This window comes from Pleurodeles waltl, chromosome 7, assembly GCF_031143425.1.
Source record: "Pleurodeles waltl isolate 20211129_DDA chromosome 7, aPleWal1.hap1.20221129, whole genome shotgun sequence".
Classification (NCBI taxonomy): domain Eukaryota; kingdom Metazoa; phylum Chordata; class Amphibia; order Caudata; family Salamandridae; genus Pleurodeles; species Pleurodeles waltl.
Genome location: NC_090446.1, coordinates 559,664,297 through 559,680,550, shown reverse-complemented (window position 1 = coordinate 559,680,550; position 16,254 = coordinate 559,664,297). Strand labels below are relative to the sequence as shown.

Genomic DNA, 16,254 nt, shown 5'->3' with positions numbered 1-16,254 from the left:
GTTTGGTATACAGGACTTTGCCTAGAAAGAGCCTTACCAAGAATAATTTGCATTTCCATGTTGGCTCAAACAGTTCTTCAAATCAGACATTCTTCTGGAAGCCTCAGTTGATTCTGCTGTAAAGTCTTGTAACCACTGGCGGGGCACCGAGCTGTGCAAAGTAAAAATGAAATAGAAATATAAATGAGCACACGGAACACTAAACAGCATGGAAAAGAGCTACAGAGAGTTCCCCAGTTCATAACCACCAAAAAGGGAAGATAAATAGAACCACAGAAAACTCATATTATTCAACACAACGGAGGGCCACAGAGAGGGAGATAATAATACGGTGCAAACATATAGTGAAAACAGATACAAAGGACAGTTCACAATTACCTCTCAACCTACAACCAACATAGCTAAGAGGTCAGCAGCCGCAACACCTCCCCCACAACTTCCTTTTAATGGGTCATAATGTGGAATGACTCCGCAGCAACTTCTCCACTTCATGGGCGCCCATCACTTCCCCTCACTCACTTTTGAACAGACGTGAGGCCTGCTCCAATAACGTCTGTTGTTTATTTATCGCAAGAAAGTCCTCCATTAATTCTTGGAACACCCGCGTCATGAGGGTAACATGATTATCTTGCCACAGTGTAAATTCCCATTGCATGCTGCAGTGCTAAGGTGGTTCCCGCCACAGGCCAGTCAGCTAGCCTGTCGCTGCGTGGGCCTCTTAGCCAATGTTGCTGGGACCCCTGCTACGTCGCAGGAGTACCAGCGTTGGCTGGCACTGGGACTGGCACTCCGTGCTCGGGTAGTTGGGTGCTGGAGTGGTTGCTCTGAGGCAGACCCCTCTTTGAGCAAGAAGAGCGATGCTCTGCAGAAGTTAGCACGCTTGGCCTCACATGGCACAAGAGTCAATGGTGGTGCTTGTTAGAAGGCAGCGCTAGCTGCAGCTCACGGCTTGACTGGGGCTTCTTCGGTACATTACCTACTGAAACAAAACTTGTATCGTATACCAAGCACTCTGAACACAGCACTGTGCAGGTGCTGTTTTTACGTTGCGCCCTTCCCTCCAGAAGAAAATGTGTTCTCCCTTTTTTGCATTCATCCACCTAAACTGGAGTAGTTTTTCTACTATACTATAACCAACAGGGTGAGAGAAAGAAGGCCGCAAAAACTCCTATTTTATCAACAATCCGGAGGAGATAAGTATTGGTTCCATCAACTATTGAGCGGCAACTACCTCTGGCTGTATTCCTGCACTTGGTAACCGAACCACACTTTAGTAAAACAGGAAGCCATGATCATCCGTAAGCATCGCTTACATAAAATAGTTCCTCGAAGGTCAGTGAAAGTGCATAATAAATTGCTTGTTTCATTACCAAAAGTGTCCAAAGTGCATAAAGCAAAGAAGTGACCATCTAATGCAAGCCATCCCGGATTCAAACAGCAGCAAATCTGAAAGCAAAATCTAATATCTGAGATACACACCAACAAATCTGCAGAGGGCATGTCTTAATGGAGGCTGAGGTGAGCCTACTGTCAAATATTATAGCATAGAAATGTACAAAAACATTCATATAACACGATAAACCAAAACACTCTATGCTTGGAAACCTTGTATTCGCTGCAAAGAATGTTGATTTCTGTCTACTTCCTGTACGAGAAATCACTAGCAGGCCCAGATGATATTTCTGCATAACTGGCTACATGTTACAGGTTCTGGCCGAGTACAGGGCTCTGAGTAAGGGCGTACCCAAACTGATGCCTCTTTTAAATCCCTGAAAACTGATGCAGCGGTTGCTGTATCTCCAACTAATACAACCCTGTAAACCAGTGCTCTCCAAACGTTTTAATGTAGTGTCGCTCCAGTGGAAAAATAAAAATCATTGCCCCCCCCCTTCAGAATTTTTAGCAAATATTTTATAAAGATGGCAATGTTTAAATATGTCTAGACGTATTTAAACATTACAGTTAAGTACTGTTACCTTTTTAACAATGCAATAACATGTTTCTGCTTAAAATAAAACACTGTTATCTGCGTAATGCTTCTTTTGACCAAAGTCTAGCCTCCCCCCACCCCCCGGCGGGATCACTAGAGGCCTCTGCTGTAAACTAACTGTTTGAGTAAAGACTGTAAGTATCAGTAACAAGGACCAATGGTAATGCTGACGGTACTGTATGCAGGGCCAGATCAGATGATACAAAGGATGGGGTGAAGAACAATAGATCACTGAAAAGCCAAAGCCCGACCACGAGCACAACAACCAGTTCTTGTAGGAGATTTTTTTTTTTAAATATACCATTATTGAGTTACATGCCAGCAGTTCAGGCTACAATATTCATCTTCGAAATCCACATATCTCAACTACAAGAATCCCCTTCCCCTGACACACAGGACACAGGTGACACAGAAAACCAGTTCTAGTCTTGTCCATCGCTGACATGTTAAGTGTTGTGGCAGCACGTACGGCCCCTCCCACCCGAAATAAACGCTCTCCGATGTATGTACCTCGTCATTCTAGGCAGCCTTATTTCACCTGTAACACCTCGTGATTGGTGTTGACGTCCCCCTCAGGCTCCCTAAGCTTCTCCAGCCTATCCCTCCTCAGTTGTACATCTTCCTCAACTTAACTGTGCGCACCTCCCTCATTCGTTTTCCCTTCGCTAGTGCCCATTCCCTCTTATTGTTTCGCTGGGATGACTATGCAGGTGCCCTGTGGGATAACCAGTGTATCACTAACAGGTGTTTATACAGCACAAAGCCGAGAGAGGTAAATCTAAATCTGACTTTTCCCTTTTTGGGTGGGGTATGAGCCTCAACAGGCAGTGGCTGATCGATCTTGCTATGCAAATGCTGGTTGCTCTTTAGGGTCGAGCGCGCAAAGCGATCTGTCCCTGTTGTTATCTCTCTACGGGCTTGTAACCACACACATCAGTTTGGTTGGTTCGTGGGCTTGCATAAAAGTTGCTTGATTTGATTAGTGAGAGGCATGAATAAGTCATGCCTTTTCCGGTGTTTAGCCCCCCTCGTGTGCACCGGCCAACTACTGAAAACATACGAGGCACCATGTTTTCTGTATGGTTTCTGGACTACTTTTTCTCTTTGTTTTGTAGGCAGCGTGATCTCGCTGGGCAGTAGTCGCGCGCTTTGCATGACATCGATCCTGTTACATAGACAATTGCACTTTTGCCGATAACATGAATAACTGCACTTTTCCGATACGTTTCACAACAAGCTAACTTCTGTTTCCTTTTGTGTGTCTGCTTTGTGCTCATGGCGGCCTTTGGCTTGCTTATGTGAAACTATTTAGCTTTCCATTTTCAGTTTATGTGGCAAGAAAAGTCAGGTTAGGAGTTTACAACGCTAATAGCTTTAACTCGAGCAAACGCAAGACCACTGCATTGCAAATGATTGTTTTAATTAAGTCACCACCTCCAACCATAACTCATATACTGGGTCACATCCACAGGTCATGTGCAGGCACATGGCTCTAGAGATGTTGCTCCTGGCGCATGCTGATGACCTGTTTGAGTATCATGTGTGTATCCATTCTGGTGTGAGATATGTATGGTGCAAGAAATTAAAGTGGATCAGCTTGACAAGTGTGTGGCTCGCTATGTGCTATACGAGTGTGCTTGTTCTCTCCCAGTCCCTCTCTGCTAATGGCACTGGCAGGTCCTCTACCCAACGTTGTCTGGCAGTCGGTGGGAGTTTTGGTCTGTCTGTTTTGAGGGCCTTATAGAGATGTGATATCAAGTGTCTTGTCTGGGTGGTACCCAGCAGTGTGTCCAAGGCAAAGCGGACCTGAGGTCTGTACGGGAAGCACAGCTACAACTCTCTTGTGGTCCTGGCCAGCTTAGCAATCTGAAGAAACTAGCCTGCTCCTATGCCAAATTCCTCTGGGAAAGTGATAAATTTGTCTTGCGGGTATAATTCACACAGTATGCTCCATCCACCCTCCTCCCATCTCCTCTTAAAATGTTCTGATTAATCTGTCAGAAGGGTTCTAACCACTTCAGGGGAGCCCACCTTAGGACTTGCTTAACCATCGTCTCCCAAACCCCTGCCACTCTCAGCACTGTGTACGCGATCTCCTGGAGTTGGGTTGTCCCCTTCAATTGACACAGCAGCAATGAGTCAGGTTCAGTCAGTCCCTCCAGTAATCTTGCCTCCCAGTTTTCTGAGTCTCTGCACCATATTGCTACATACTGGGTCTGAGCTCCTAAATAATAAAGCTCCATGTCCGGCAGGCCCAAGCCTCCCCCTCTCTATACCTTTTCAGTACTGCCATCTGCCCTATCTAGTGAGAGCAGGTGGCTGTCCAGCTCCCTAAATGTGGTCCCAGGGTTCAGACTTAGTTAATTCTGTAATATGTAAAGACACTGTTGGAGAAATAACATGGTTGTCACTGCCACCCTTCCTATTACTGAGAGTGGTAAGGTATTTCAGAAACAGACCGAGTTACACAGGCTCTGCACAACCCTCCCCATATTGTATGCATGTTGCCATTGTTTCATATGTGCCACCCAAATCCCCAGGTATCGAAAAGATTTGTCTCCCATCGCAGTCCCAAGTCTGAAAACTCTGCTGGTGCCTGGTGTACTAACAGGGCCAGAGGTAATAATATGGATTTCTCTTGACTGATCTTGTTTTCAGACTCTCTTTCAAATGTCTGCAGTTTGGCCATGAGGTGAGGGACCGTTGTCTCAGGGCGGGTCAATTATACAAGGGTGTCATCCGGGTACATTGACCCCCAGCCTGACTGCACAGGACCTCAGCATTTCTTGCAGTTGGACTGCCAATGGCTCAAATACCAGGATGAACAATAATGGAGATAGCCGGCATCATTGCCTCATGCCCCTTTCCACCGACCAGCTGCAGTGGATTATACCTCGCCAACCTTACTCTAGGCATGGGGTCCATGTACAACAGGCCCACCCATCCCTGGAACTGTGGCCTTATACCCATCTTCTCCAGTACTGCCATCATGACTGCCCAATCGAAAGTAGTGTCAAATGCCTTTTCAATGTTAAAGGCAACCACCGTTCCCTCCATATCCATGCATGTAGTTTCATGTAACACATGACTAAGTTGCGTCAGGTTCATGTGAGTGCTGCACCATGGGACTAAACAACACTGGTACTCATACACCAATGTCTTCACTACTTAGCTCAGCCTACTAGTGAATGCCTCGGTGTTGGACCTGGCCTTTTTACAGGGTCATTCCCCAAACGTTTTGCCTTTTTTCTCCTTATTTTTCTGACCCTGTTTTGGCTGAAGTTATGACTCCGAGCACTTTACCACTGCTAATCAGTGCTAAAGTGCATGTGCTCCCCCTTGTAAACTTGGTATGATTTTCTTATACCTAATTGGCATATTTAAATTACCTATAAGTCCCTTGTAAAGTGGTATCCCTATATCCAGGGCCTGTAAATTAAATGCTACTAGTGGGCCTGCAGCGCTGCTTGGGCAACCCACTGGAGTAGCCTTACAAACCTGTCTCAGGCCTGCTAGCGCAAGGCCTGTGTGCACAGTTTTCTGCCATGGGGACATGGCATCTAAATTTGCTTAACATCACAAAACAAAATAAAATGAAATGATGGACAGAGTGGTGAAACTTTTCAAACACTCACCCCCAGTCACTGATCTGGGTTTAATCCATCGTTATTTTGCTCGCCACGTCACCCCAGTTAGGACCCAGCCATATGCAAATCAGTCTTGACCCTGTTCCCCATAGGAACAGTCCAGCCCGAACTGCTAGGCCAGCTCCTCCCTGGACAGGAAACAAGCATCCTGGGACCGGTTTCAGGGTATCACCCTTAATCAGCCAGGCTAGCTTGAATCCAGTGGCGCAGCGAGCAAGGGACCCACGTCTGGGCATACCGCTGCCACTTAGGGCACACAAAGCAACATCACAAAACAAAATAAAATGAAATGATGGACGGAGTGTTGAAAATTTTCAAACGCTCACCCCCAGTCACAGATCTGGGTTTCATCCATCATTATTTAGCTCGCCACGTCACCCTAGTTTGGACCTAACCACATGCAAATCAGTCTTGACCCTGTTCCCCCTAGGAACAGTCCAGCCTGAACTGCTAGGCCAGGTCCTCCCTGGACAGGAAACAAGCATCCTGGGACCAGTTTCAGGGTATCACCCTTCATCAGCCAGGCTAGCTTGAATCCAGTGGAGCAGCGAGCAAGGGACCCACGTCTGGGCATTTCCCTGCCACTTAGGGCGCACAAAGCAACATCACAAAACAAAATTAAATTAAATGATGGAAGGAGTGTTGAAACTTTTCAAACACTCACCCCCAGTCACAGATATGGGATTTAATCCATTGTTATTTTGCTCGCCACATCACCCCAGTTTGGACCCAACCATATGCAAATCAGTCTTGACCCTGTTCCCCATAGGAACAGTCCAGCCCGAACTGCTAGGCCAGGTCCTCCCTGGACAGGAAACAAACATCCTGGGACCGGTTTCAGGGTATCACCCTTAATCAGCCAGGCTAGCTTGAATCCAGTGGCGCAGCGAGCAAGGGACCCACGTCTGGGCATACCGCTGCCACTTAGGGTGCACAAAGCAACATCAAAAAACAAAATAAAATGAAATGATGGACGGAGTGTTGAAACTTTTCAAACACTCACCCCCAGTCACAGATCTTGGTTTAATCTATCATTATTTTGCTAGCCAGGCCCAGAACTCCCCTTTTATTACATGTAAGTCATCCCTAAGGTAGGCCCTAGCTAGCCCTTTTGGCAGGGTGCCATGTATGTAGAAGGCAGGGCATGTGCCTAGTAATGTGGCCTGTCCTGGTGGTGACAAACAGCCTATTTGGTTTCTCACTGCTGTGAGTGCTGCCTTCTCATAGGATTGCATTGGAAATGCCCTGCCTTTTGTCTAGGGGTCATTGTCTGATTTATGGGGGGTGGCGTAGGCATGTTTGGTATGATTGTAATGATAGTGAGAAATGCTGCTTACTGGTGTAGGTGGATTTTTTATTATCATTACAGAAATGCCACTTCTAGAAAGTGGGCATTTCTCTGTGCTTATGACTCTGTCCAGACGTGGATTGGAGTCAAGCTGCAAAACACCACAGTGACAGTTGGGCTTTGTGCATACTTTTCGGACAGCCTGTACACAGGGAGGGTGGAGGTGTCACAGAGGTGCATCTACAATTTGTATAGTCTTCCTGGGCTGAGAGAAGGGAGAGGCAGGGCACACCTGCATTTGTAAAGGCTGTGCCCTGGCCTCACACAATAGGGTTGATTACCCCCAGCCGATGTTTGGAGCCTGTGCTGGAGGAGAGGGGGGGGCACTCCCAGAACCAGTTGTAACTGGTTGGAATCTCCTCTCCCCTTCCTTTGTAACACACTGTAAAAATGAGTATAAATACAAGGGAATTTTCCCCACAATTTGGTGACACTTTAGAACTTACCTTGAACTGGACACAGAATGCTGGAGGGACTCACCAGGAACCACCATGGATTGCTGCTGCTGGGCTGACCTGTGACCTGCTGGGTCCCCTGGAGGAACTGCCACTTGCCTGCATCCACCTGGTGCTGGCCTGCTGCTGAGCCCCGCCGCCTGTGCTCCTTTTCCTTTACTATTGTCCCCCAGGGGCTGGGTGCCGTGGCCCTGGATCCCTGCAACCAGTCCCTAGTGCTTGCGGAAAACTTGCCCTTAAGTGCCTGGAAAGCGCTTCCTTTCCGGGGCGTCTTGCGCTTAAAAGCACCTTCTTTGTGGTTCTGGTGTTCTAAAAGCACCTTCCGGAATCCAGGAGATCACAGCCGCAGCCCGGGCGTTTATAATTGCCCCATGCGCTCTAAAGCGCTTTCCCGAGGCTGAGATCACCGCCGCAACCCGGCTTTTTGTTTATTCCAGCATGCCGGAGTTGTGCTATTCCCGGTGCCCCCGGGGCACCACTAGAAGAAAGGAAAGGAGCAAGCGTGCTCTTATCGTGCCCCAGGAGCAAAGCACGCACCAAGGAGCGCCCCCGGGGCACAAGCAGGCACCTGCTTCGGTGCCTGCTCACGTCTACAGAGATGGGCAGGGAAGGAAGCCTCATCCCTTTTAAACAGCCAGTCAAGCATTTCGCTAGATTTACCACCCAGCACATGTAGCCTCTGCCTAAGATCCATACATCATAATCTGTCACATGCATCCCAGGTCTCACTCACTTCTAGTTGGGCTTCCAGGAGGGCCATGGCAGTGGCGCCCACCCTCTGAGATTCGGTCAGGCAGTCTTCCGTTTGTTTAAGGTTAATTTGTAATTGCCTTGAAATCCCACAGATAGTTCCCAAGCACTCCCCACCCCACTCTGTACCACCTTAAGAGTCTCCCATTCTGTCCCTCTGTGTCCTGATGATTCCCTGTTATGGTTCATGCATGTGCCTATAGCTTTCCCTAATCCTTATGTGAATGTAGGGTCAACGAAGTGCCTACGGGGGAAGCCGCCATGTAGGGTTCCTAGTTCAGTTCATTTCTTTATTATATGTGAGAAGGCGTGGTGAATGATCTGAGAGAAATCTGCTGAGGCATTATGCCTCTTGTATATGCAATGCCAATGCCTGAGAGATTAAAAGACGATCTAGGTGACACAAAGTATTATGCACTGCAGAATGGTATGAGAATTCCACAGTGTGTGGATACAAAGCCCTACAGACACCTGTGCATCCCTTATCTTCCATCATCTTTCCGATTTTGCCTAACTACGTTTCGTATAGTACCTCGGGAGTGCCTATTCACTGCCCCGTCCAGTCTGCAGTTAAAGTCTCCAGCCTACCACACGAGAATATTGAGGTGTGTTAGTATTAGATTGAAGACTCTAGGAATATATCTTTGGTCATCCATATTGAGAGCAAATGTGTTTACCATACACACCTCTGTGCCATCTAAGACACCATATAGTATTATGTAATCTCCCTCCACAACCGCCACTGAGCCTCCAACGATAGGGTTCCCCAGGGGCTATCCATATTGACATGCCCCTCAAATATGCAGAGTATGTGGCAGAGAACAAGTGACCCCTCTACTTCAGTCTCATTTGGTTCTGTTTTTCTATGGTTAGGTGTGTTTCCTGCAGAAATGCAATCTGGACTGTGTGTCACCAAAGACATGAATGCACCCTATGTCTTTTAACATAACCATTTAGGCCCCAGACATTCCATGTGATTAGTTTCAGTGTCTTATATGTGTTGTAATCCTCCCTCTAAACGTTTCTCTGCCTGCATGGGCGACTCTCTGTGTCCCAGCATATTCATGTGTTATAGTTAAAATCCCCTTTCCCTCCCCGGGTAAATACTATGTAAATCTTGCAACTCATGTTTCCTCACGTTGCCACCTAAGTTACAGAGCAGCCAACAAGCTCCCCTTAGAACAATTTATCAATGAAACATGTAGTAGTTCTAATAATTGTTACTTGCCTAGTCTTCACAGAGGTGGAGGGGTGCGGCCTCCAGGGTGCCCTAGCGGATACATGAACCAGTAGGCTGCCTCTGGGTGATCAGCCACTTAGCAGTTCTGTACCACTTAGGATAGCAGGGCTGGTAGAGGGGGTGGCGTCTGCTCTCCCTTCTCCATGGCTCCCATACATTGCTGTTGTCGTTGTCCAGTATGCATTAGAAATTATTGTAGTGTTCTGGACCCACCGCCTTGGTGTGGTCGTTTTGGCAAGTACTTTCAGATCTCAGTCTTGGCACGGCAGGCAGTATATCATGTTATTTGCCTTGTGTTCCCTAGCCCCTCTTCCAGTCTTCGTTGATATCCTTTCTGTTGCATCTCGCCCTTGCACCCTGGGGCAAGTCTCCACAGTCCATCAACCTGTGGGAGGATACCCCTCCACTTTAAAGTCCACCCTTGAGCTTGTGTCCATGGGTGTACATTCTATCCCCAGTGTGCCATCCTGTTGCACCACCACATGACCGGTAGTGCCCCTGTGGTGTTTGGTCATCCAGAGCAGGCTGTTTTGCTGTATATGCGTCTATTAGTTTCTCGTCTGCTTGTGAGCCCCTCTCACGTCACAGCTTGCGTCAGTCTGGTCCTACACTCCAGCCAATCCCACGCCTCCTCTGGTGTAGTGATGAAGTGGGCACTCCCTTGCTGCAGCACCTTGAGGTTGGCTGAGAAGAGGAGCGTATATTTCAAGTTCAAGGTCCTAAGCTTACTGCTACCTGCAAGAAACAACCTATGCAACCCCTGTACCTTTTGCGTGTAATCCGGAAACACTCAGCAGAAGTGGTTCTCAATTTTTCTGTCCTGTTTTCCTGCGCCACTGCAGAAGTGTGTCTTTGTCTTTATAATTAAGAATCCTCGCAATTACTGGTCTGGGTGGTGTGCCTGGTAGTGGCTTCAGTGCCAGTGTGTCCTTTCCACTGAAAGCAATTCGGTCGGGCCTTCTGGTTTCACCATGTGCTTGATCCAGTTTTCCAAGAACAATTCCGGTGTACTGCCTTTGTCCCACTCCAGCAACCCCATAAACAGAAGTTTTCTCTGAGTGAGCTAACTGTGTCTTCTACTCAGGAGTCCAGGGTACGGGTCGCTTCTGTCAGTGAGCTGATCATGTCCTTCAGTTCCATGATCTCCTCCTGCAGTCTACATGGTCTTAAGGGTCTCCTGCGCCCTTTATCTAACGTTATGGAGATCTGTCTAATCTTAGTAGGTTGACCTCTATGGACACAGTATCAATTTTATGTTCCATTGCCAGTCGTGATTGTTCTATGGGCACTAGGATTTGTGCTCTCGTAGGTTCTGCTGGCTTGGTGCATCCGTTAGAAGACTGCTACCACCACCCAGGTCTTCCTGTGCCTATTTTGTGTGCCCTGTGTAGGGACCTATCTGGGTTTCTTGGGAGGGTCAAGGAAGCATATCTTCCCCATGTTGGTGAAGGAAGTCTTTAAAGTGTGGGCCCTCCTCATCCACTGCTATCAACGTCTGCAGTCCTTTGCTCCAGTGCAGAGGGTGGAGCACTTCCCACTGTTACAGGTGTCTGCGTGGAGGGATCAGATGTAAGTCGGCGTCACCCTACTGCAGCCCACGAGGATCCTTCTCTGAGAATTTGGTGTGCTCCCTCTGCTGTACACACTTCAGCGCCAGATTGGCTTTCTTTGCCTGCATCTCTCTCGCCAGCCCCTGCAATGGGCAGCCTGCTCTTGATCTCCACGGAGGTCCCAGCACCATACAGGCCAGCTAGACTCAGCTCACATGTCTGCAAAGTTGACAGCAGTGGCTTGTGCCGTGGTAGTGTTTAGCTGCCTGCCAAGCACCTTGCAGGAGTATGCAACCCTTTCTACCCACATTTATCTTGGTGGCAAAGAGGCCTCTTCAGCTTGTGCTCAACTGCCAACCGCCTCCATGACTGCACCCGGCCAGCGACTTCCGCTCACTCACCGTACCGAGGGCGTTCGAACTTCCAAGATGTCCACCATGTAAACCAGCTCTCGTGCAGGCATGATCACCCCCTCCTTCACCCTCTTGTCTCCAGAGAGAGACTGCAGCCTCCACTGCACCACCAACCCCCACGGAGCGCAATATCCCAGCCACCACTGCCCCCCATGGCTCAGGAGACCTCCTGCCTTCGGGCCACGCTGAGATCAGATCTTGGATCCGCCATTTTTGGTGCGCCTCACGTGATGCTTGCAGTTTCAGTTTAGTAGTTCTGGTCAAGGGTCAGTTTGTATTTCCTTACCAGTTGGCTCCTGTACTTCCAAACTTCGATTTCCTGGTCCAGTCACACTAGGTCGGACCCAGGATGTCGACGGATGATTGTGGGCCCTGCCAGAATTCAGAACTAGTGGTCAGAGCAACTATCTTGTCAGGCCATGCCTCAACTTTGTCTTGGAGGAGAAATTAAAAAGACACACGAGCAGATGCAACACAGATAATGATGATGTGTGCCCCCTTAGGGATCCTGAGATCCTGAACCGATTGCAGGAAAGGCAATAACTAGAGTGAGTAACTGCAGACAAAGAGCTCTATTCTATGGATGAAGCCTGAATGCAGATACATGTGTGTATCTGATATTTCTTTAAAAAGAAAAAGGATCGTCCCATAGTGACATACAAATAGAAAATAGAAGGAATGCAGTCACTACAAAAAAGGCAAAAAATTGAGAAAACAGCAAGACAAATAAGAGCATACAAATTCAAAGAACCACTGGACGTTGCTGGAACAGCCATTACTGCTAAAATGCCTTGCATCGGCAACTCAGATCCCACCCCCAACATCATTCACTTGTTAAAAAAAAAAAAAAGAAGAAAAGAAATTAGTACTGGTCACCATCGCAAATATTAATACATCTTTGAACTCATTGACAGCTTCTTTCTTCTCCAAAGAGATGGGAGCTCAAAAGGAGGGCTCTTTCAAGAGATCAGAAATGAGGAATGCAATGGCATGTACATGAGCATCCCTCTTTGATTTTGTGGACTTATTTCCTGACACCTCTGTCCAATTCATTGAACAGATCACAGTTACCAGCATATTTTATGTAGTACTTTTTTTCAAACTAATAACTTCATATGATTTTAAATGAGTAACTCACCCCCAAGTAATAGAGATACGATTAACCTGCAGTTAACAAAGGTGGAATTTTACTCCTTCAATAATCTGTAAACTCATTATGGATAATATGCATCAACTCCACCCCCATGAGAAAACGGTAGATCCCCTGCTTGCCCTCCCATGGATAGTGTGAAATGTATAAATGCACCACAATATCTGGGTACAAGAAGTGTAAAACATGAAGGCAACGGTGCATCAGTCCGAAGGACTCTTAAAAGTTGCAGGAAGTAAAAGTGAGGAAGCCAGAAAACTGACTGTTACAACAATGGAAACCAAGAGTGTGGTAGAAATATGGCCCACAAGAAACAACAGTGGTATGAACGACAAATATGCAATCAAACACCCATTGGCTTGGATCCCAACAGTCTTGAACAGCAGAGTGAGAAGGCGAAGGTGCGTAAAGTGTTAAAATCATTGCCACCATCTTTTCTGTGCCAAAGTAGCCACATTTCCTAATATGAAAGGCAACATTATCTCTATATAGTGAAGAGAGAAAAGAGAAGGCAACCCCTGTGGCAACTGTCATTTCTCTCTCGATAGATTGCAGGCTAAAGGGCAAAGACTGAAGACCTCACTGGCAATGTTTTTCAAAGTACACAACAACTGTTGCTTTCAGGAGATATTGGTGATAACAAAGTTGGTTCTAGACAGTTTCACCGAATATTTACCAAGAGAGCACAAACTTCAGAGAGGTCGACCTATGAACGGAGTCAACGTGGGATTCTACCAAAGTCCACTGTCGTTCAGCTATTGCCCATCCTTGGTGCTCTAACAAATATCTTGCAAGGCAGATTGGCAGAAGCTGTAATTTCACTGGCGGTCAAAGATATTTTCAACATTTACATCTCACCATGTTGTCATTCTAATGGTCAGCTGACCATGGAAGCACTGGAACGTGTGGAGTGGCAAATAAAGCTAAGTACTTTAGGACACCACACTACACATTGAACACTTATGATGATTTTCATACCCCAAATCCCAAAGTGGTCCAAGAAAACAGAATCATCAAAGAAGAGGTCGGATGAGGTATATGAGAACTGTTTTTACATTGGAGGAAAAAAAAAAAAAAAAGGGGGTGGAGTTCTACCTCCTTGTTGTTGAACTGTGAATTGCGGTTTTAAATGGCTGCAGTCTTTCAGATAGCCCTAGGTGTCAAATCTAGAGGTTTGGGAGGCGATCAAGTCTAATCAACTACATATCAATAAACACTGATGCTTCAAAGACAGAACCTGGATATGAAAGTTATGGAACGCTTAGAGAGTGACCATGGCACACTGATGAATAGTCTGAACATAAACTTTTTAAATATTAATGCCAATGATTGAAAATGTGCCAGTGAGGGGGCGGTACCAAGATTGCGTCAGAGCTAGACATGTTGTAAGAGAGCTCCATGCCGGCCTGTGAAATCCTGTTTTGAATCCTGGCCACCGTGACGCTAAACGAGCCTGGATTGACTCCCTGGGGTGCCTGCTGACGGGCTCTGGTCTGACATATCTAAGGAGGGCCGCTCTGCTACTCTCTGGAGCCAAAAAGCCGGGGCGGCTGGAGGTCTGAGTGTGGCCCGGACTAGTACAAAGCAGAGGACTGGATGGACAGCTTGAAGGTGGCGGTCCAGCATCTGCCTGCAGTGGAACCAACACAACATGACCCCTAAGACCAAGGAGGAGAGGGTGAAACAAGTTGCGCTCATTGGGGCTGGCAGACTCGCTAGGTGACTCCGAAAGGCGCATCTGTCGGCTAGGGACTGCTCGCCCGACCTACTAACTCCCCCTCACCCCCACCCTCCAACCAGCTTGTGGTGGGCCTTGCAGGCTGGAACGCAGCAGGGGGACAGACAGCGGTCAGGAGTCAATGATGGCAGTGAAGGAGCCACCCTACCAGCTTCATCAATCCTGACCGAAGCAGTATCGGAAAGGGTACTCCCAATGGCATTCCTGTTGGCTGAAGCCTACTCACCCGGCCTGCTCTTTGAAGAGTATGGTGGCCCCTGAAGCATCAGGGTCCAACTGGAAGCAGCGGCTGCATGGACCTGTGATACACCCGCGCAGCCCTAAATGGACATATATTGGTCTCTGTTTACATCAAACGTTCTTGCTTTGTTACCTCTTTGTGCACGAGAGCACAGCAGTGGTGGCAGGAAGAAGCTACATGAATGCTCGGCTCCTTATGGGCTCGCGGTTCCAAAGGGACCTCAAGCTGAGCCAGAGCCAGGCTTCAGATCCGAGCTAGGTGCGAGCTTTCAGCAACTCACCCATCTTTACTAAATGCATTAAGAGCATGAGAAAGGATTAATTTCCTTTACATCTCATGCTAGTCAACAATACAATGCTGTGCCAGGCACGCACCAAGCAGTAGGGTCAAATGTGGCTTCATGTATTAACGTAAATAACTTACAACGTAACGTTTTATTTTTAATTCTGATTATGTGTTTCTCATATCAACCAATGGCAGGTCATCGGTAGAAAAAGTAAAAACTCACGCCCGAGCATAAGTAAACTGACGGGACGCTTTAGTAGCTAAATTGTAACATTAAAGTACAACGTGCACAAAAAAGTAAAAAATTAAAATGATACGTTGAGAATACGGGACTCTCGTGGCGCGCATTCCTCAGCAGTTGCCTCGCTGTGAGCTGCGATGACAGTTACCAATGTTGGGCTGACCCACCTGTCGCAATCAGTTTCACTTCACAAAGGCACTGCTATTTTAAACGTCTGATGGGTGAAGTACGATGTCAGTAAATAGTGTCTGTCAGTGCAGGGGATCCCAATCTCATTCCTTCTCTGCTCCCGTCTGTATCCATCTGAACTTGATTCATTCATGAATATGTCCATGACGATGTCCTAAATAGCTACCAAACAGGGCCCTAGTTCTGAATCGATCGATATGCGCACATCAGTATGCCGGCTCTTATCCTAAGCTACTGACTTGTTACTTTTCATCAGGAACACGTCAGACTGAGCACTGACTGCAGTCCTGAGAGTTATTCTCCTTGTTGAATGTCTTGTGTCTCATCGTCTGTGACTTCATTTGGCTGCAGAGCACAGGCTACAACCAGTGGCACGTGATCATAAAAGTGGGGCCGCTTATGAGTTAAGCGCTTCAGGGTATTTTTGGACTCGTAATCTCTCATCTTCAGTAGCGCCTTATCTGATAGAGGCAATATCTAGCCATAGATTCCTAACCTTTGATTTTCCCCAGGCGTCAAACAGGGTTATAATTTTTGTAAGCAATACCCCTGCGCGTTAGTAGGTGGCGTAGGTTGGCTCCACGAGGCAGCAGCATCAGTGAGGTACGCGTCACCTATATAGACACCACCTCGGAGCACTGACATCAGTTTTTTGGTTTTTTTTGTACATTTTTTTCTTTTTACTTTTCTTCTCTTTTTATTTATTTTTTGCTTTCTTTGTTAGGAATCTATAGATTTCAAGTTGAAACAGCTATGGAGTCTTATGTGCACAGTATGCTCAGAGTGACGTGCTTTCAACAGGGGCTTTGCAGATTTGGTTAGCATTTGCGGTTCTTCATACATATACCTAAGCCCCAACTTGTCAACAGATGATCGCAGGTACGAAAGCCAGGGAATCCTGTTTGAGTTAGCCAACTGTGTGCATTCAGTAATACATTCCTGCACAAGACTAGCTGCTGGGTTAATCCAACATTTAATCCACAGCAAAAGGGGGGCAATAGAAACCGTGTCCTCTAA

General features: G+C 47.1%; 1 protein-coding gene across 3 annotated transcripts in view; it reads right to left on the bottom strand.

Annotated features, from left to right (window-relative positions):
• Window positions 1-16,254, bottom strand: part of TEP1 (telomerase associated protein 1) — a 1,055,001-nt gene that overhangs the window by 520,821 nt on the left and 517,926 nt on the right. For all 3 annotated transcript variants that reach the window (XM_069244315.1, XM_069244314.1, XM_069244316.1), the window contains one exon: window positions 38-151. In XM_069244315.1, coding sequence (XP_069100416.1) covers window positions 38-151 — 114 coding nt within the window. The remainder of the gene's footprint in view (window positions 1-37; window positions 152-16,254) is intronic.